At 39.5% G+C, this 22,605-nt stretch overlaps 1 protein-coding gene across 1 annotated transcript; it reads right to left on the minus strand.

The window, feature by feature from the left end:
• Positions 1-11,960: 11,960 nt before the first annotated feature.
• pif1 (PIF1 5'-to-3' DNA helicase homolog (S. cerevisiae)) lies at positions 11,961-19,944 on the minus strand. The gene is made up of 13 exons (XM_044030688.1): positions 19,854-19,944; positions 18,945-19,505; positions 18,679-18,802; positions 18,227-18,352; positions 17,478-17,631; positions 16,246-16,360; positions 15,958-16,064; positions 15,598-15,737; positions 14,241-14,347; positions 14,046-14,133; positions 13,658-13,803; positions 12,431-12,622; positions 11,961-12,244 (listed from the first exon to the last, which is right to left on the minus strand). Exons 2-13 carry the CDS (start codon positions 19,491-19,493, stop codon positions 12,200-12,202), a joined length of 1,893 nt encoding a protein of 630 aa, XP_043886623.1. The 5' UTR covers positions 19,494-19,505; positions 19,854-19,944; the 3' UTR covers positions 11,961-12,199.
• Positions 19,945-22,605: the final 2,661 nt, after the last annotated feature.

A 22,605-nucleotide genomic window follows, 5' to 3' on the forward strand; every position in this document is an offset into this window, starting at 1 on the left:
GTTTGTCTCATGTTTCACGTACATGAACTGAAGTTGCTACACATGTTAATCATGTTAGGACGGTCGTAAAAGTCGATGACGACTGTCCGATCTGCACAAAACTTGATATGTGAGTCAAGGGACCTTCCCTGAACACATTTACATACACGCCTTCCACCCAACAGGAAGTCAGACATTTGAAACAGGAAGTACCCTCTAATATTGCGCAGGGACGCCACTGAAAATAACTAGTACCACAAGCGTGAATGAGCGGGAGATGAGCTAGAGGCGCGCATGGCGACGTGGGCACATGGAGACTCGCGAGTCCCTAAGCTCAAACCCGTTCAGAACCGCTTGCGGTACTAGTTTCTAAATTTCTTTGTTCCATATAACACAAATCATTAAAACCTATTCATTTTGTGGACAAAACAAGACATTTGAGAACATCATTTCCAGGTTTGAGAAACAATTTAACATTTTCTGGTCCAAGGAATCGAAAAAAATAATAGACTTCTCCACAAAAGCATCATCACACAACCAAAATTTCGGTCATCTCTTCTTCCTGTCGAATTCATGATGCACTGGATGCTGAGACTGGAAGAATCCTCTCCTCGCCCCCTCTCTCGATCTTGGGTCACCAGTGTTTGCAGCTTGCAACAAGCCACTGACTTCTTTGTCTACTGCTCAGTTGTCCCAAGTCTGATCTTTACTTTGGGAAATTTCTTGTACATCTGCGCCTCACACTTTGGTGTTTTATTTAACTGCTGAATATTTTCCTGCACTAATGTGCGTTATCTGGCTGTGATTCATCACATCGCCTACCTGAGGTTGAGAGAAGTATTAGCATTGCATGTGTGGCTGCTCATATTGCTGCTGGTGTTAATGGTACTTCAACACTGTTCAAATAACTATTTGAATAGCACTTTTCAAAACTCTACAAAGTGCTTTCCATAGTAGAAAAATAAAACCTTTAAACGTAAAATGGTAAAGACAGAATTAAAAGATAAAAAGAAAAGCAAGATTAAATGAAATAGTAAAAATACATCTGTAGTTAAAATAAGGGATTTTAAAGCAAAGTAGTCTAATGTTCAGTGGCATATGTGTTATGCATTAGGCATATTTTGTGTTAGTGGCTAGAAGTAAGGAAGATGTGAGATGGGGGCAAGTAGCAGCATCACCATCCACTGTAGCATTCCCTGCTTTAGAGTCCAATTTATTATATTCCCTTTAAAACCTTGTACAAATCCATATAGGGTTTGAGTTTTCTGCTTAAGATCAACCGAACAATTGGAGCAGTGTCAAAGGGTGCCAAGTATACAGTAATAGATCAGTGCAATTTGTTTTAAAAGAATTCCACATCTTTAAGTTCAAAGCACTAACTTGTAAAAATAACACTCATCACAGAATCACTGAAAAAATACAAGTCAACCATAAAGTTAAGAACAAAAGTTTTACTTGATATAAAAAAGGCAATAAATACAAGTTTTCAATGTCAAACATTACAAGCTGAAAGTAGCAGTGTCTGTACACCATCTACAGGTGATGTGATTTACACTAAAAACCTGTCCTTTGTTTCAGATCAAGATACATGCATATCATGACAGGCAGAGTCACAAAATCAGATGGATCCTTGTCTGATTTTGGAAACTGCACAGCCATGGTATGCCACTCAGTCAGGATCCATGGCCAGATTTCCTCACACACAGAGAAGAAGGGGAAGGACGAAATACCTTGCCATGTTACGAGTCGACTCAATTTACCTTGTTCTCTGTGTGTGAAGAAGACCCAGCTCATAAAATCTTGACTGATTTAAAAATTGAGCAATTAAATAACTCAAACATCAATGCTGTTGGGTCATGCAGAGGGCTTGTGATCTTTTATAGACTGAAACAGGCTGAAGGTAGCAGTGTCCAAGGTCCAACATCTAACAAAAAAAATTCAATAAGTAAGAGTCAGTACACTTCAGTATTAAGTAAATAAACATATTGAGTACCATGTGAAAGAACGTACCTGAAGACATCCCGTGGAAGAGGTGGAAAAGGTCGGTTCATCTTGGGCGAAGTCCTCGTTGTAGAAGGGTCGGTTCATTTTGGGATAGGTCATCAGCGCAGCCATCCAGGACGGGACTTCTCCAGGTCATGGTGTCCAACATGGAGTCCTCTGATCCAGGAATGTGCTGCAGCCTTCATCTCTTCAAAACAAGGAAGAATTTGATAAGTCACAAGAAAAAAAAACACAAGAAGTAAACAAATGACAAATCTTCAGGTAGCTCACCAGGTCAAGTGTGACAGGTCCTCACATCCAGTCAGAGCTTACCAATGGATGCCCTCCCTAACCTATACCTGCCTTTCCTGTCCTACACTGACAGTTACAAGCAATCTGTGCCAGCCATTTGGGATGATGCTAACCCCAATGACTTGGTTGGCTGCATGAAAAACTGTAAATCTTCCAGTTGCCCAGACAAACGTTCCTTCTGATTCTGTAGCCTTGCCACAAAAAGGTCCTCTGCTGAAACCCTCATTTTGCTAAGCATGAAATCAATTCCACTTTCCTGTCCTCAGATCTCATTTTCTCTCCCTGCAGCCTTTCAACAGCCATTGCTGTTGTAACATCTGCAAGAGGCAGCAGTTTCACAATTCAGAGCTTCTCGTGTGTTTAGCAAGATGTGGCACCAGAGTATTGACAAAGCAGACACCTGAAAATGCTTGACCACAATTTAAACAAATGCTTCACCATCTACAAGTGATGTGATGTGATTTACACTATAAACCTGTCCGTTCCAATCCTTTGTTTCGGAGGAAGATACATGCATATCATGACAGGCAGAGTCACAAAATCAGATGGATCCTTGTCTGATTTTGGAAACCGCACAGCCATAGTATGCCACTCAGTCAGGATCCGTGGCCAGATTTCCTCACACACAGAGAAGAAGGGGAAGGACGAAATGCCTTACCATGTTACGAGTCGACTCAATTTACCTTGTTCTCTGTTGTGTGAAGAAGACCCAGCTCATAAAATCTTGACTGATTTCTCAAACATCGATGCTGTTGGGTCATGCAGAGAGCTTGCAATCTTTTGCATGGTTTCCCAAACATTTAGAAGTCAGGTTACTGACCCCAAGAATGTCAAATTCAATGATTTTCTGTCCTAAACTGATGAACCATTTGGGTAAATTAGATCAAGCATTTAAAAAGTGTTTACATTGTTAGTAGTCTAATGACACTTCTTACCCAACACATGAAGACGCAGTGAATCAGGATACGGCTACCTTTAGCAGATGCAACAGCAGCAGTGGGTGGTGGAAGGCTGCAGGGAGAAAAAAATTGATATGGAGACAAGTCGAAGGAATCATTTAATGCATAACTCAACAAGAGTTAAAGCGGAGAGAAACTTTAGAGCAAGTCTACAAAAATCAGAGGAGGAACTTTGCCAACACATCTAAGAGATAGCAGTTTCTCAAGCAACCAACCAAGACACTGGGATTAAGCATCTTCCTAATGACTCTACAAGCTGCCTTAATTGTGAGGTGTTAACCCTATGCTCATCAAAAATCCCACTTTGGGCAAGCCATATCAAGTCCTATCATTTCAACCAGCTGCCAGCTTCGCAAATAAGAGGCGAAAGACCACTTGTGTTTACACGTTTACATGATCACTGTTAACCACAAAGACACCAGGTCAATCCAAGAAACAAATCAAATAACGAAAAATACATTAATAAGCTGCAGCTGCTCACTCCTGCTATAAGAGGGTACTTGCACAACAGTCCTTAACATTAAAAAATAAAATATAAAGTTGATCATTTGGCGCAACTTTTACTTAAATAATCCGAGTTGTCTCTCTGCCAGGTTTGTGTCCTCCTAAAGAAAAGAAACGCGCTCTAATCCTGCAACCTACAATCTCATTTATGAAAGAAACCATGCAAGATAGCCCTGCATCCCTAAGGCGAGTAACGCATAGTTTTGCAAGGGAAGATAAAAATCCCCTGCTGGGAGGCCTCCCAACATGACGCGCAAAAAGACTATGAACACAAACAGGTTCAAGTCCTTTAGAGGGAAATAAACTTGGCAGAGTGAGACAAGTCAGCATTAATATTGAATATGATTTCAGTTAGCAACTACAAAGGCTGATGGCAGTGCGTAAAGTTTAAGACTATATCAAGTGTGCCAACAAATGCCAGATTTAACATTATCCATGGGCTGAATAACACCTACAATCTAATGTGACTACACTTACATATAAATCAAAAGTTTAGCTTCATAATCAAATCAGGAACCAGTTATCTGATCAACGCAATTACCAGTTGAGAATAAAGGAAGACCTGGTCTAACTCAACATAATCAATTACTACATTTTTACAGCATTTAGAACTTCAGACAAGCTACAGTAAACTTTGAATGCATTTACTACATGATTCATCAGCTTCCACGTTTGTCAACAGTCCAAGCTGCAGCTATAACTGAGATTCAAGACCAAAATTACTTTTTTAAATTAAAGCCATTTCAAAATAAGGTACCAGACGACTTAAGACTAATCAACTTTAAAATGATCCGTTTAAGCTGAGACTAAAAAAGTGACTAAATCCAATGGATACCAGACACACAGGACAGACTGACAGACCAGACACACAAGACAGACTGACAGAGACCAGACACACACAGACAGACACGAAAGACTTAGTAGGAAAACAGAGGAAAAACAGATCAGAAATTATAGACTGGCATAAACACCAAGTACAGTCATGACACAGTGGCCATGAAGAATCAAGATTCAGGTCAGAGCAGGTATAGTAATGGCACAGCGGCCAAGCAAGAAAGAAAAACTGCACTCACCATTTGAAATTTTACCTCAAACTAAAACGCAATCTAATTAGGATGGACATGCAGGGATGTCGGTGCTCCTCTTGACTGATGCTAGAAGAAAAGTACAGGTTAGTTCACTTACTGTGCATGGATGCGGAAGGCACCCATGTTTGTCTATGTAAAAGTACTATACGCGCAAGGCCAGCCGTACAATAACACAAGTAGACTATGAAGGCGCGGGCACAGTTAGCGATCAAGGCCTACTTGCATTAAGGGACGTATGGCCATATAAAGGCAATGGCAGGGCTGCCATCTAAAGCCAGGTACTGTGTTTGTAGATCACCAGGATCTATTTTAACGTTCTAGGGCTAACGGTAGATTAATGGCCACGATCGAAAAGAGAAAAAAAAAAAGGCACAGCGGCCAAGAAGTCTAAGCCTCGTGACAGAGTGTACAAGGCACAACATTAAATTTATTCCTACCATCTAGCTTTAACTGTACACCAACATCAACTTAAACCTCATTTAAGATCTGGTCCTCCAACATCAATATATTTTAGTGCTAAAGAAAACAGTTCAAGTTGATAGTTTCGAGAAGAGCGATGGCCCGCGGCCTGCGTGTGACTTACCGTCTTTAGAAACAGTTGGAAAGAAAAAGGTTAAGGGCACAGTGGGGCAAGAAAACGCCTCCATAGAGAGGCGTGTTCTTACCTTTGCATGTAAATTGTCAGTGTGATTCAGTAGTTAGCTGTGGGCAGCTAGACTAGCAAGTCAGTTGCCGACACCTAAGTACCTTCATTTTCAAAAAGTATTCTTTTGTTTATTCCTACTCTGCAAAAGAAAATAAAAAAATATGGACTCACCCTTTGTAGACAGACCTAAAAAGGAAATGTTAGTGCATTATAACTTATCAAGCATCTAAGCCCTTCAAGACACCATATCTACTTTAATGTGAACTGCTGAACATAATCATATTCTCAGAGCATCTTAACTATTCAATCCAGGCATCTCAGTCACAAACAACCCATTCATTCAGAGAGAGAATTTCAAACACTCCATCAGTCACCTCATTCTTTCGAATCACTCGCTCAGCAGTTCCACAAAAATATAACCAACAAGGACCAGATTTCAGACCACCCAATAAAGTGGACAGGAACATACAAAACCAACCTGTGGCAAATGCTCCATGTACAACCCTCAGCTATTTGACAGATGGAAAGCAGGAGAATAGAAAGAACGTGGCCATGTTGGACAATGCAGAGAGATGTAGGCACAGCGGCCAAGAAAGAGTGGGGACACAGCGGCCACCCAGAATTAAATCATGAAACCTACTAATTGACGCTCTTCATGAAGATCAATCTGGGGGGAAAAAAACACAAACATAAAAATGTTAGAGTCCAGTCTCCAGCCTTGACAACGTTCAAGTTCATACCGTTAGAAGTGTAAAATAACTAGGTAAGGTGTTCTAGAATGTGTTTGTATGACGTACAGACATGGTTCACCCAGCCTGAGCTATAAAGACTCACTTTCAGTGAAAACATTGCTGCCAGCACAAATTATATTCAAACAGTAAATTAACATAATCACAAGTGATGTAGAATAAAGTTGATTATGATTTAAGGAATGCCTTTTAAGTTCAAGTATAGATATGTCAGTACCACATACAGCCACACTCTTTAAAAACACAAAAGACTTATATTATATATGTGTGATAAAATGAATATGATATATTGCCATCAGTTAAATACATTATGAAAATTAGCCATAATATTTGCAATGATGTAGTAAATTATCTCTAAAGGTGTCACTCACCTTTTTTTGACAGCCTCAGGCTTTTGTATATGGCGGGTCCGACCAGGTCTCCATGAGCAGGAAGCAGGTTGTTCCTTTAAAACAAAAAAGTTTGTATTTTAATAACATTAAAAGTTTAGAATTATAAAAGACATGTATAACACTGAATCTGTTTTTAAACATTTAACCCTTAAGAGTTCCTTAAAAAACAATTCCTAATTTGTTCCAAACGACAGAAAATGCCACCTTCCAAACCTGCTGTAACATCATATATTAATATTTTTTTTCACTTTAAATCAGTCAATCTTTTAAAGCTACTTCAGCCTGAAATATCAAATATTTTGAACCCTTTAAAGGCCAGTTTGTTTTCACAACTCCAGTTTTTTTTTTCTTAAAAACTCTGGCTCTGGGATGGGTCAATGATTGGCAGAAACATTGATTTTGATGCATTGTTATTTTCAGTATCAGATTTAAAAAAATCTGTCTAACTTGATCTAAGCAGCAAAAACTGCTGTAATTGTATGTGTTAATATTGTTTTTCCATTTTAAAAATCTTTTAAAACTACTTCAGCCTGAAATAAGCATGCCAAATAGGTTTAGCCATTATGTTTACACAACTCCACTGTTTTTTTAATTGACAAAAAAACCAATAATTTTCAAAATACATTTCAACGAATATTTGATCAATTTTATAAAAGGCCCCCCGAGATGGATCAAAGATTAACAGAAACATTGATCTCTATACATTTAGTTTTTCTTATTCCAATTTAATCTTACCCTATAATGACACAATGATTTTCACTAGACCTGCTACTACAAGGAAAAGATTTCTTTCCTACCAAATAATTACCCTGTTTTGTTCTAAGATAAACAAATGAAAGAATAGTTTGAAGCAGAAAAAAACATTTATTTTGCAGAGATGAACATTGAATGATGAACACGGACGTATGAACACTGAATATGAAACAGGGCAGTTAGGTGTGTTGTGGAATTTGGGAAGAGGGCAAAAGATACAGATGGAAGATGGCGGGTGAGTGAGTGAGTGAGTAGTATGTGTCGGTGGGTGAGTAGTACATGTCTGAGTGCGAGTGTCTAGCTCAGGTGGAGCAGACACTTCAAATGGACAGGCTGTGGTCTTTGCATGTAAACTCCACACATTTGCAGCAGGTGCTGCCAACTCTGGTCTTTCAATGCAAAAACGGCACCGCTTCCTGTCCTCACATTTACTCATAAGAAAAGGGCCTGCAGCAGCACCCTGCAGGTATGCAACCATTCCTGCAGCAGCTGATGAGCTCTCGATGTGTGGGGGGGTCACCAGCATCTCTCCTACAACAGGATAAAGGTTTTGTACAGTGAAACGTCCACCAGGTTTATTCTGCTTCTGCAGGGGTTGGTGCCGACAACCTAACAAAAAAAAATTAAAAATTTTATCCAAGTATTCTTTCTCATGATACACATACCTATTTTCTACCAAAAATGCAAATTTGCAAATTAATTAATTTAGAACATTAGAGTAACAATAAATAAGTGTGTATAACTGATGCGTAATGGCACCTACCTGATCAAGGTTATCGACACCTTTGCATCTGTTGTAATATTTTATGGGCTTTCTCTTCCTTTCAACGCTTGTTTCTGGAGTAGCTCATTCTTGGCTCCTCAGGGGATGGAAGAGACCAGTGTGTGTATCTTCATGAAAGCATCATCCTCCTCCACTTCACACCTCTTCAGATCAGTTGAAGTTGGACTACAGCTTGTCTGTTTCTACTTTTAAATCTTCATTCATTCATGATCACTTCCAAAAGTCATTTCCAAAGTCTCCTGTGTGGTGTAAAGTCATTTTGAGAGTCCATCTCCAAAATGACTACTCCTACACTACTGCTCATACTTATAACCATGGCTGCAGTGCACCTGCATAGTAGAACTACCCAAGCAAGACTCAAAACAAAGTCAAACTTTGTTTTGGTTCCTGCTGCTGAGGTATCTTTGAAGTGCTGAGAGGCTACTTGTTTTTATTGAATTGGTTTTTAACGCAGTATAGTATGGTCTAGGAATAAGCTCTCACAAAGTTGGACATAAAAGAATGAAAATTTGCTGCATGCTTTGAACGGGGAAAAGTAGCGCCACCTGGTGGACAACCATAAAAAATTAAATCTAATCAGTCCAACATGAAATCAAACAAAGAAATGCATTATTTCATGTTAAGATAAATGTGGGTTCAAAAATAGTATTTTCAATGGGTTTTTTTGGCCCTAGGAACAAATTAGGTAAGTTTGTTTTAAATCTGGCACTACAGAAAAATTAACACTGCCACAAAATCAATGTTTCTGCCAATCAATGACCCATCTTAGGGCCTGACTTTAGCCAAATACTCCTTGAATTGTATTTCACGGAAATGATCGACTTTTAGAATAGATAGAAAGGTTGTGAGTTGTGAAAACAAACTGGCTTTTAAAGGGTTAAATTTACAAAATTATTCATATTTGATATGTATATTTCAGGCTGAAGTAGTTTTAAAGAATGACTCATTTAAAGTGGAAAGAAATATTAGTAGATAATGTTTTTACAACCATTTCTGGGAAGGTGGCGTTTTCTGCCACTAGGAACACATTAGGGATTTATTTTACAGCTTAGCCATTTTAAGATACTTTATGAAACAGATGACAGTTCTAAAGTTAACCAAAAATGAATATCCTCTGGAAAATTGAGCTATATCCATTCAACACAGCCAAATTGGCTTAACAATTAAAAACAGAATGGCTGAAAAATGGCCTAGGAAGTCTTAAGGGTTAACAAAAAAACAAATAAGTCTCTCCAGTGAAAAACTCAATAGTAATGCCATGAGTGGAACAGTGAGTTTACATAGCAGCCATTTTAACTTGTTTTATCTATTTTAAGTTTCAGATTGTTGTTGTTTTTATTTTGTTAAATGTGATTTTCCAATTACTTAAGCAATCACTGAATCCAAATAATTTAAGAATATAACTGAATTTAGAAACAGTGAACAACATTTAACATTTTATGGACCAAACATGAAAATGAATCACAGGTTAATGAACATAGAAATTAGTTGCAGCCCCATTTAAACCAATGATTTTAACTGCTCTAACTGTAACCAGACAAAACGGCTGCCAATTCAGATAACTGGCTGTCAATGAGGCACAGCTTGAATATTGAGGTAAGGCTAATTTTGAGCTAAGTTTGAGCATATAATTCAGCAAACGGAGTCACCATTAAGATAACTTGACAAATGTTACTCACAATTCTGGACGGGCCACCAATCTGGACCCGGTCGAACACGCCATCCTGGAGCGCCTTGCTGCGTTTTTATACAAGAGCTGATGCACGCGGTCACCTTTTCAGCGTCTAACGTCACGCTGCGGTAGTTCGCTTTTTTTTCCCCTCTTCTTTTTTAAAGTTCCCTCCTTTTGAGGTTTTATGGCAGTTGGTGCATTACCGCCGCAAGTTCCCTCCTCCCGGAACAGTTTCAGTAGTTAAACAGCGACACTTTTTTCGCGTCTTTTTTTCGTTCCATGGCTAGTGCAGCTTCTCTTCAAAGTTACATCACGGAACTGTTGGCTAGAGGAAGAAAAGGAGGAGGAAGCAATCAGCGGTCATCAGCTGATTAAAAACACCTGCGTGAAGCCGAGCAGGTGTGTCGTGTCACCAATCAATCAGTCTCCTCTTTATGGCGAAGGGTCTAGCTGCAGACCAGCAGACCACTACACGACACACCCCCTCACACTACACGACACACCCCCTCACACTACACGACACACCTACTCAACTCTGATTGGGTCACAGAAGAGATTGCGCCTGAAACGTGATGACGTTTTTGCTAAGAAGGACGAAGAGAAAGAACCGAGTGTTTAAAAATAACACAAAACAACACGAAACAACAACAATGACAGAGGAAAATGTAAGAATGGACAAAGAACGCATTTTAATATTGAACACTGTATGAATACTCGTTATTTACATTTAATCAATTAAGTTTGGTTTAATGTCTGCATGCTGTAACAGCAAGCAAGACAGCGGTTTTTATTTGTTTATATATATATATATATGTTATTCATTAGTTATATATATTGTATTCATTACATGGATTTGAAAGTTATACAACTTTCTGTGCAGAATCAAGGGTTTCAGGGCTTTTGTTTTACTTTCATCAAAATACCTACTGATGTCCAACTGGCTGGGTTTGATTCAGATACCAATGTTTAACGTATCTTCCTGGAAATACGTTTGTTTTATTAGTTCTAATGGTTGTTGAAACTGAGTTGACAGTTGAATAACTACAGACTAATAAGACATTCAATAAATGTAGGCCTATATTAAACACGCCATCTTGGATTGCACACCAAATCGGAGGCGATTTTGGCCATTTTGTACCTGCGGAGTCTCTTCCCCGCAGTCGAGATGGGTGGGAGGGGGTCACCTGCAATCCTGATTGCCTTGCTGGTGATGCGGGTGTTGTAAATGCCCAGAAGGGGGGGGAGAGAGACACCAATGATCCTCTCAGCTGCTCTCACGATGCACTGCAGGGTCTTGCGGCAGGACACTTGGTGCGGTCACTGTGGACAAGTTGACGAGCTTAAGCTTCTGAAAGTTTGCTTTGCTTATGGTTAGTTAAAATGTCATGGCGAATGAGAATGGGGCCGGCAAAGTTGGTGAAAATTTCGAATTTCTCGCAACACACAACAAAACTCTTATAACTTTGTGATGGAAGGTCTGATCCCAACCAAACTTCCTGGATGATGGGTAGTTGCTGAAGTAGGTGGCAGAAAATACTAATAAAAAAACTAAAAGAAACGGTTACAATTTTGCCAATCCTGGTCCGATCTGAACCAAACCTGCTAGGATTGATGATCCCTGAAGCCATCTATGTGAAAATATTCAATTTTAAAAACCGCACCTCCTGGTGACAGCAGACAGAATTACACTTACAGTTTTCAGGACCCGTCCTGAACATGTCCTCCCCACAGGAACGCCCAAAATAAGAAGTAAAGTCTAACATTGTCCGATCTGTACAAATCTTGATATGCGAGTCAGTGGAACTTCCCTGAACATGTTTACGGACACACCTTTGACCCAACAGGAAGTCGGCCATTTTAAACAGGAAGTGCCCTCTAACTCTGCGCAGGGACTCCGCTGAAAATAACTAGGACTGAAGATAACCAGTACCGCAAGCGGTGAATGAACGGGAGATGAGCTAGAGGCGTGTGTCAACATGGGCACACAGAGACTCGCGACCCCTCGAGCTCGAACCCGTTTAGAATCGCTTGCGCTACTAGTTTCTACTTATACTTCATGAACATGCAGCAAAATTTTAATCAAGGAACCCGATATTTAGGCAATGATCAAAAGGAAACTACACAAATGTTTAACTAAAACTTTATTTGAAAACATGCCAACAACAATAATAAATAAAAAATCATGGTGTTATAAAAATAAGCTCTTAAAAAGTGTTCAGTATTGAACACATGGTGGCAGTGTGACTTCAGTTACTGCCTGGAACTGTGAGGTAGCTGGTGAATGTTGGTGTAGAAGACGATTCGGAAAGCTGAAATAATCACCAGGAGATAAAACATGCACATAGTGCACAACATAAGATGGGGAGAGGGCCTCCTCCTCACCAAGAGTTCTCTTTGTTGCCAACAAAATCATCCATGGAGGCCTGAGGACAACATGGGAGACAAGGTATTTTACTAGAATGAATAATTATTTAAGGCTCTGCAATAAAATTTGATAGCTTTTGCAGAAGTCAAATTTGATAAACATTGTTGTATTCATATCAATTTAAGACACCTAAATGTGAATACTGTAAATACATAAAGTTAAAGGTAAATTTAACTGTACTGACTTGCATGAGCAGCCTCTCCTTCCTCAGTTTCTTGCAGAAGAGGAGAACATCTGGATCTGCCCGCACCACACGAGGGTCAAAATCCATCACCCTAAGACCCTCCAGGCTCCGAGCGCGGGACAAGGCCACGTAAGCCTGGCCACTCTCAAATACACGTGCCAGAGAGATTTCCACACAGTCCAGGGTCATTCCCTACAAAAGACAACCGAACAACTGCTTACAGGCCAAAACAATTTAAATCTGAATTTGGGTTTAAACTGCAGCCCGTCTTGATGGACTGATATTCCAGAATATGGATCTGAACAGGAACCCCTCACTTAAGTGCTGTGCCATGCAGGAAGCACATTGAGTTTATTGGACGTTTGAGTTTGAACGTGAAGCAAGTCACCAACTGTGCATTCAATCAAAGTTTGAATCATTATTTTTTCTGTTAAAGATACAGTTGCTGCATTAAAAAAAACAACAACACACATATTAAATACCTCCACCCTCATCTCAGATATTCTCCTGTAGTATTTGTCCACTTATTCACTAAAAGGTGGGGTTTCATTTTAACTGTTCTGCAGCTTCTCTGCCGATCAAACAACCATGACACATGGGTTGTGACCAATGAACTCAATCACCCAGAGACACTTTCTCCCTCTTCTATAAGCAATTTCAAAAGAGTGAGGTGTCAGATCTAGGAGTCCAGTGTCCAGTTGAAACTCACCTTGAGGGGAACACGAACGTTTATTCCCCAAAATAATTTCACAGCACTACGTTCAAGAGGTGAGACAACACTAAAACCACATAATCAAATCCTGCCAGAAATGTCAGGAAACATTCATTATTATTGTGATTCATCAAATGGAATCTATTTATGTTGAAACGCAATTTCTCTCCTGTGCCCAAAAAGATGCAGTGACCTCACGTGTGGGGGTTTTCTGTCCCCACTACAGCAATAATCAAATCCATCTGAAATGAATTATTGATGGGAGAGCATTATTGTCCCTGTCCCTCGTGGGACAATCAGCTTCTGATGACTCAGACACCACAATCAAACTCTCTGCTATTTTTAGTTATCTGTAATCGATCAGAAATACAGCACTAAAGGAAAATTAAAATCGTATCTTTTTCCAAGACAAACCCACTTTGTGGCAGCACTGAACATTTGTTGCTCCAATAAAGTAAGGCCATTGTGGTGAGTTGTAACCACTTCTCTGCAGGACTGTTTGAAACTGTACACACTTGGCTCTTGTGGATGGAAATGGCCCAGGCCAGTTTGAGTGGCAGCTGCTGTCGACTCAGGTGGATCCCACCATTGGACTTAAAAACCCAGCGCTCTGGTTTCAGCACTTCTGTAACGCCACACAGGAAACGCACACGTGGGAGTCCTGGGGATAAAAAAAAAAAGAAAAAAAAGGAAAAAGGAATGAGTCCCTATGACGACATTATGAGTAGTCAATAATTACAATATAGTCATTAAAATGAGTGCTTCTGCATTTAAAGTCTAGAATATGACGTTGACCATAACAAGGTAGCTCCAAGTAGAATTTGTGAAAAGAAATTGACATGAAGACAAATAATTCTCAGCAGAATTAAACATTTCTAGTTCATCAAATAATTTGTTACGGACCTTGTTTTCCAGACTCAAATGCTACAACAACCCCTCGGGCTCCATTCACCAGACCTCGAGCAACATCCAGGTTCTTTGTCAGCATGACCTTGAAAATGTAAGCACAGTTCAGAGCCTGGCATCTCAAACTGTGCAATATTACATGACGACCTGCAGTGGTTACAGAGATTTTGGAATTATAATCCACAATCAAACCTGAGCTCCCACTTTGAGTTGGATCACTCTGCTCACAGGGCTGTGAATGTCGATGGTCTTCACCTGAGCTGGGTCATTGTCAAGTGCCTCAAACTCCCGCACTGAACCTAAGAGGCAGGGAGATACTTGTTAAACAAACTGATCATAATCATTGTTGAACAGTAACTTATGACAGTAATATATGATTGTAATGTTATTACTTTTACCCAGTAATGAGTAGTGTAAAGGATTACAATTCCTAAACAAAATAACAGTGGCTGCATTACTACATAGCAATCTGTATTTTATAATGACTTGTACATAACATGTGGCAAGTCACACCAGAATGAAGAACAGTAAAAGTTCAGATTTTTTTGCTTCGAGAGGCTGCCATGTTTGCAGTTCTACAGTGTATCCATTCATTGCCTACCACTTTATCCTCCACATGAGGATCACAGAAAGCTAAAGCTAATCCCGGCTGACAGCGTGAAAGGTGCCGGTCCATCAAAAAACCATTCACTCTCACATTCACACCTACGGGCAATTTGTAGTGTCCAATTAACCTCGGTATGTTTTTGGATCGTGGAAAAAGGAAACACCCACACAGGGAGAACATGCAGACGCCGTAGAGAAAGGCCCTTGGTTGGACCGGGTCTTTTTGCTGTAACACAACAGTGCTAGCCATTATGCTGCCATGTAGCCCATTCTAAATTTTATATAAATATCTAATTGCGATTATTTTGACTAAAATTGTGATTGCAATATGATTTGGGATATGAGAGGGAAAGGTCATTTTTGCATAATTATTGTTATTTTCATTTGAATAATATTTTTTAAATGATTACACTGTGATATTTGTGCAGATCTGTGACAAACAAAGATGTTTTCTTCAGCCTGTAGAGTATGATGTGTATATGTCGATATTGTGACAGTATTTAACACACATTTCGGCTTTAAGAAATATTGCGCCTCCTGTGGTTTGAAAATTGTAGTAGGTCGAATTGCGATTTGGATAATATTTCGATTCATATGTTCAATGAATCGAAGTTGCCCTAGTTCAAATGCAATTTATTTTACAATAAAGTGGATTTGGGTCCAAAAGGAACCAGTTGTACACATATTCAACTGCTGTTCTAGTGGATCAACTACATTGCCCAAAGTTTCCTGATGCAGGTTCAGCTTACAAAATCAGAAAAATAAAACAGGAAATAAAAACAAATGGTGTCCAGCTGAGGCCCAAGCACAAGACAATCATTTTCAACAAAGATGTCAAGTATAGATGGAACAGTTAAAATCGATTTTCTCTTGGTGTTCTACGGCACACTCAGTAACACCTATTCAAACTTGAGAAAATATAATTGAATTGAAGAATTCAAACCTGGCAGCTGCTGGAGTTTGTTCTCATTTGTGAGTTCCACATCATCCTTGTGTGTGCACAGTCTGGTTGCTAGAATGCCGTCCCTCTCGATGTGATGGTAGGCACTTTTCAGCAGCTTGGCAGTGACTTCCTCCGTCACCCTGAATAGTGTAGAATTAAGATAGAACTTCTCCTTGTAAACAACTCAGTTGATGTTATGCAAAGTAGAAAAAAAAGAAGATGCACCATGTCTGTGGCTACCATTAATGTGTTTGTTTATTTCTAAATGGATACACATTATTTTGGATATTTTGAATAGAATTATTATATCAGTGTGTTCTCATTAGCTGAGAAATGGACAGAAAAAGAATAGTATGTTACCTGCCCACTCTCACTGCCTGCAGCAGGGAGATAAAGGACTGGTCTGTTTGCCTTCGCACTTCCATCAGCTCCATGTTGACTTGTATCACTTTACGCCAACTCCTGGCCTGAAGGGTTAAAGAGAGGAGATGGTCTTCATCTGAAGCACAGTCATTTATTGAGAAATTAAGCAGAGACATCTATCTATCTATCTATCTATCTATCTATCTATCTATCGTCTCACATGTGCTACGACCAACCTGTCAGCATATACTGATGTAACTGAAGAAGAGACACAGATTGTCTAACCTGGAAACAGAATCTCGCCTTCTCCTTCCCTTTAGAAACAGGAGGCAGCTGAAGGAAATCACCACACACGATCAGCTGGATGCCTCCGAACGGCTCTGTCGATCTCTTCACGGACCTGGTAGAGTGCAGTTGTATGACAGGATGAATGTATACTGTTTTTGTCTTGTGACCATTTTAAACAAGATGGTCACAAAAGACCCATGTCTGTTTAGGTAATCTCAACTTTGCTCATTTTTAATGTCCACTTGTGGCGTTCTTATAAAAAGGTAACATGCAGAAACTTATGTTTCTTAAATTGTCAAGATGGTGTAGGTTTGTAAGTGCTGACTTTTTTCTTTTTTTTTTGTACACCAAAATAAGAAATGACATTGATCATTTGTGCAGGATGAGAGCCACGGAGATTAGTATAATTCAGGCCTTAACCCGGCCTGGATTTAGTAACTTCACATCCATGCTGTGGAGACATTGGTGCTCACTCAGGGTATGAATATGATATTATTGAATGTCATCAACCTCTTTCTCTCCCTAGCTTGTGTCTTCCCTTCCTGTCCTCTCCCTCATCTTGCAGGTGACCTGTAGGCCGCCATCATTGATTGTCAGCTATGATTAAAATTGATATCAGTATAATTTATTTTCAACAATATATGCTACTGCGTGTATAAATGACATTGTAGCACGATAAACATATCATAAATGATTCAGAGCTGTCCCGTCTAAACCTAGAAATGAATGCAGGGTTTCTTAATCCTGGTCCTGGGGACCCACTGCCCTTTTAGATGTTTTCCCACTCTAACACACCAGATTCAAATGGCCAGTTAGAATAGAACTTTATCGTCCACCAAATTTGCTTTTGGCTTAACAGGAGACATACAGAAAAGTAATAAAAATAGGACATAGTAATCACACTCTGCCAAGGCCTGCAATGACCTATACATTTGAAATCACCTCCTTCTTCTTATTATTATTATTTTTCTTTCCCTTTCTGTCCCCCACCTCTCTCCTCTGCCCCCCCAGTTTTCCTTTTCACCCCAACCGGTCAAGGTAGATAGCTGTACATTTTTATTTCTTCCTGTTAAAGCGTTTTTTTTCCCTCTCCACTGATGCCAAATGTTTGCTCATTGCGTGAACTGTTGGGTTTTCTCTTCTCTCTAAAAGTTCCTGCCTTACCAAGTACAATACCAATAATGTATGCTGTGATTTGGTGCTATACAAATAAAATCAAATCATCTCACCTAGCAACGGACTCCAGCTTGTCAAAGAACTGAGCCTCCACCATGGAGATCTCGTCGATGATGAGGTGACGACAGCTTGTCCAGTGCTGCAACACCCCGGGCCTCTGAGCCAGCTCGATACACTGCTCCAGTGGTGCAGAACCAGAGCCAATACCTGCAAAAAGCACCACAGGCACAGAGGATGGAGAGACAGTTGGTCAGAGGGGACACACAGGACAACACAGATACAGGAAATACAGAAAAACTTGACTGAGACTCTCTCCTGCACATTTAGATTTAATTAAACAGCTGTCAACATTAAAATATATCCATTATCTCCTTCTTGATAATATTTAAATGTACAGTCTGAAATATATTCACTGCAACACAAATCATAGCCAGTGTACATCAGCTTTAAAAGCAATAAATAGGAAAAATGATTGTAGATCATAAGAAAAATAGACCTGGAATATATAGTCCAACTATGAAAAATGGTGCATCACTCATCACCCAAGTTCTCACAATTTATTTTAAGGGAGAGAAAGATGAGCAAACATGCACCAGCGCTGTGAATAGAAGGTGGCTGTGCAATTACGTTGTGGATGGAAACCCTGTAACTAGGACCAACTAACTTCCTTCAGTTTGGCTCGATGTTCGGCCCCTGGGTTTGTTTTGTCTGGAGTCTCTTGAAACACCACAGACAAAAATAAAACAGATACATTTGTCCAAAAATAAATCTATTTGGTCTATTAAAAGACACAATAACAAACCTGCAAAGTTGTGCAGAGTTGTTCCTCCAATGTGACATGCAGCCACTCCTGTACTGGCTGTGGCAAAGGTGCTCTTTGGAGGAAGAGAACCCACGATTCTCTTGAGCAAGAAAGACTTTCCTGTGCCTGAAAAATCACAGAAACACAGTGACGGGTGCTTAGTTTAGTTACATCGAGTGGTGAAACAAAAAATCTGATTTTAGCACAAACTATTGTATGATCCCTTTGCACCGCAGCAATGTTGACATATGCAGTAAAAGCAAAAGTACAGGTGTTTCTGATCACATTAAGAACGGCTCTGTTCAGTTCATGACTGAACTACTATGCACCGACACCTGTGATTTTCCTCCTCTAACCTGTCAAAATGGCTGCTGAGGCTGCAAAGGGCCCATAATCCAAGTACTGTGACTCTTTCAGACATCTAAAGAGTCATCACACGGTCACACACTCACCAGCACTTCCAGTGAAGAAGACATTCTTGCCACTCAGCACTGCACTTAGAACAGCAGCCTGCTCTTTGTTTAGTTTACGTGATGGCAGAGACAGAACGGGCTTCTTACTCGGATTCATCTTCACCTGAAAGAATCCAAACAAATCTAGTGACTCGTAAAACATTTGTGCAGTGTGGACACAGGCTTGCAGTCACATTTTACATATTAAATAAAGAAGGCATTTTCCTGATTAATATTTAGGACTTGTGTGTGTGCGCAAGACTCACAGGACTAAAGTTACTGTCAGCCCTTGACCGCTTGACCTGCTGTCCTGGTCTTACAGCAGTTTTATTGGTGCGGTCTGTGAGTCCATTGGGAGCCAATTTACTCCTCAGCTCATTGACCTTCTGAATGTCTTTTTGCTGCAGGGGGCTGATGGCCTCGAAGCTGCGGGGCAGAGCAGCTTTGAGCTTCTCTCTGGCGCTGAGAGGCTTGCTGCTGTGCCAGGCCTGGTATTTGATGCTCAGGGTTTTGAGGAAGAGGCTCAGCTGGTCAGGAGGGCAGTTGGAGATCAGCACCTGGGTGTTTTCAGGGAGCAGTTTGACAGTACACTTGCCCTCTCTGGCAAACTTGGTGAAGAGTTTGAACTCTTTCAGGTTGAAACTTTGTGGGACTTTTCCGTCGTGGACTCGGAGTATAATTTCCTGGAACTCATTCCGGCCCAGGATAACAGAGGCCTTCCGGATGACCTGCCTGCGGGTGGCCTGACCAGAGGAGTTGAGCTGCTCCACCATCACACAGCACTGCAGCTGGGAACCGTCCTCCCCTGCCAACATCGCAGGAACACTCTGCCCAATACAGATTAAATACTGATCAGTGAACAGCAGTTTACACAGGTGTAGTCAGGTAACGGTGCGACACAAAGCAGCACAGTGCATCAAATAGTATTTAATCCTTAAAAGCTTAAAATGAGTGAAGTTAACTTTAATGAATCACTCAGTTTTACTGTAAAGCACTTTTTACACTTACACATAAAATAAAACACAAACAAATGAATGTGTTTTGTTCTGTTTTCACGTTTTCACAAAGGCTGCGAACCATCACACATGCTGATCATAAACAAACGTTTTAACTCGACACCGACATACGAAACTTTAAACCAAGCTACAGAAGATCAGTCGGCAACATGAGCTTACCTTTGTTTACCTCCTGAAATCAAACGTTTCCGCGTAACCTCCGTCTTTGCTGCTGCGTTTGTGACTGAGTGAACAGCTGCTCCAGACACGAAACAAACGATTTTCAAATTGTAGGTGCGTGAATTCAGCCAATGACAGCGCGACGCCTGTGGCCAATCAGAGGGAGGAGATTTAACAAGCTACCCAATGAACGACGAGATGGGACGTCCCTCGCATCTTTGCGACCAATCACACAGAGTTGTACTGGTGACGTCACGTCTACAAAGTCACATGGCAAACCGGAAATGGCTGCAAAGTTCCTACATATAAGAACCGATACAATCCTAACATTAATACTAAAGTATTACGACGTCTTTACTTAAATGTTGGTCATTTAACAGACGTGTTAAAAGTAGCACACGGCATATGTTGACGACTTACAATACGTGCAAAATATCAGTACTTATATAATAAGTATAATAATATAATAATTATATATAATTACTGTTGTTTTATTTTATGTTCTACGTTTTATCCTGTCTGTGCTTGTGTGTTTCATGTGTTTGCAACATAAAGTCAATTTAATGACTGTTTTTAATGCAGTGGCATTAAAAAAAATTCTACTTAGTAGATTCTGAAAATGAATCTACTAAGTAACATTTTACTACAGTTATAGAGTTAATGTAATGCACTAAAACATATATAATATTTCTCTCTGAACAAAGAAGCAGTTTAAGGTGGTGTCACATAAATACTCGAGTCATAAACACGTACCTCAACACTAATGGTAGTGAGTTAATTGGATCAATAAGCAACAATTCTGTATTCATCAGTAAGCCGTGCTATGGCAGTGTTGTCAACTAATTCTAAACATAAAGGCCGCTTATTTCTCCACAGTAGGCTATCTGGCATTTTTAAAGTAAGTTTATTTTGTTTTTTAAATCTTTCAGAAATTAAGAATCTGTCTTCAATTTAGCACCAAAATCTAATTTATTCTTCCTTGAGCTATAACATACATCCCCCCAAAAAATGTAATCAAACCTTTCCTTTACTTTTTGAAGTGACTACAACAGTGATTTTTTAGCCTGGGGGCCAGTGAAGCGAAAACCTGTTTCTGGTAAGAAGCCACAGGAAAACAACATGATTAGAAAGGTAATCAATAAAGCTAAAGTTGATCCTGAAAAACTTTATTTAACAAATGTAATTGTTATCATTACCGTGAGATTTACTGGAGAAATGTTGCTCATCTTCTTGCTGTACAAATGCTTTTCCTGAAGCAAAATACATATGATAAGGCTGCGGAAAAGATGCACAAATACATTTTAGTCATTGAACAAGTTGACAGTGTTATATGTAAATGACATGTTTTTAAAAGGCATTTACGAGTGAAAAATCTGAAATACTGTAAATTCCAGGGTATATGATTGGAGTGGAGCTGAGGAATTTTGACCGAAATGTGTAGAAAATGAAACTAATAATGATAATAATAATACATTAAATAATTACATTCACCTCATCTCTCGTTCCATAATCTAATTAATCACATTTTTACTATACCAGTGTCTGAAGTATATGTGAGGAAGGGGAGGATGATGAAAGTGTAAATGATCTTATTGGGAATAAATCTACTGTTTTCTCAGCCTATTTTACACCACTGTATTTTAATGTTGGCAATAATGGTGTTACTTTGAGAGCTCAATATTTTCTCAGGTGGATATATTTTGTATTTTAGTATTTGTTTCACCCATTTCTTTACTGAATATCAGTGAATATGCTTGGCTACAGCATGTTGTGTTAGACCAAGCATACATGCTTTAATTTAAACTAAATATGCATATTTTATTTTGCATACTTTTGAAGTAAAAGTGGTTTTGAAGTCAAAAGACCGTTAAAAATCACCCATCTTTGCTTTGTTTATGAATAGTTTCACGCAAGAGCTTTTTTTGGCACGTCAATTTCTTTTATTTGAAGTTTTGGGAAATGTGATGTGTGATGACCTTACTGCAGGCAAAATGTTAATCATCTTTCTTTCACAGCAGACATCAACCTAAAATTATTTCCAGTGGATTCAAATGTGCCTGTTAGGTTAAGACAATGGACATTTTACTCTTTTTTTAAAAATTTTCCATCTTGGTGATTATTCATTAGGATACTGTTGTGAAAAAAAACAACACACTGCGTCAGGTTGTATCAGTTCAGCTGGTTAACATTTCATTAGTAATCTGCAGTGGTTTGTTCCCCTGCAGGCTGTGGATTTCACATTTCACATGGGGGTTTGCTCATCTGTGCTTGTGGTGCATTTATAGTAAACACGGCCTCTGATGGTAAACGCAGATATTCCGGCCTGGATGATCAGGATGAGCACAGCATGACTCTGTTGAAACCACAACATCTTTTTAATTCTCTGTATTCTGGATAAACAAAACGCAAGAGCAACAGTGATTTCCCAGCATTATGTGGAAATGGAAAGATACTTTACGTGAGGGAACATTTTAAGCTTTAATTGATAAACAAATTTTGAACATGCGGGAAAAAAAGATGCATTAGAGAACATTTTCATTAGTGTGAGTATGTTTTATTTGTGGAAATAGCACTTATGAACTGAAAGCAGGTGGGCATTATTCATAATGTCTATCCTCATAGAAAAGCAGACAGACACATAACTTGTGCAAGTTTATTTTTACACAAAATATCTAATTTACAGAACAATATTAATCTAAGATACAGTTTAACAACACAGTGACACACATGCACAGACACAACACGAGAGACA

Source organism: Solea senegalensis, linkage group LG1, assembly GCF_019176455.1.
Source record: "Solea senegalensis isolate Sse05_10M linkage group LG1, IFAPA_SoseM_1, whole genome shotgun sequence".
Classification (NCBI taxonomy): domain Eukaryota; kingdom Metazoa; phylum Chordata; class Actinopteri; order Pleuronectiformes; family Soleidae; genus Solea; species Solea senegalensis.

What these genes read in the sequence shown, in the direction of transcription:
- pif1 (XM_044030688.1), bottom strand. Translation starts at nt 19,493, where the DNA reads ATGTTGGCAGGGGAGGACGGTTCCCAGCTGCAGTGCTGTGTGATGGTG. An exon ending in AGGCGAGATTCTGTTTCCAG is followed by an intron (nt 16,065 to 16,245) that starts GTTAGACAATCT and finishes TTAACCCTTCAG; the next exon opens with GCCAGGAGTTGGCGTAAAGT. An exon ending in CAAACTCCAGCAGCTGCCAG is followed by an intron (nt 14,348 to 15,597) that starts GTTTGAATTCTT and finishes CCTGCCTCTTAG; the next exon opens with GTTCAGTGCGGGAGTTTGAG.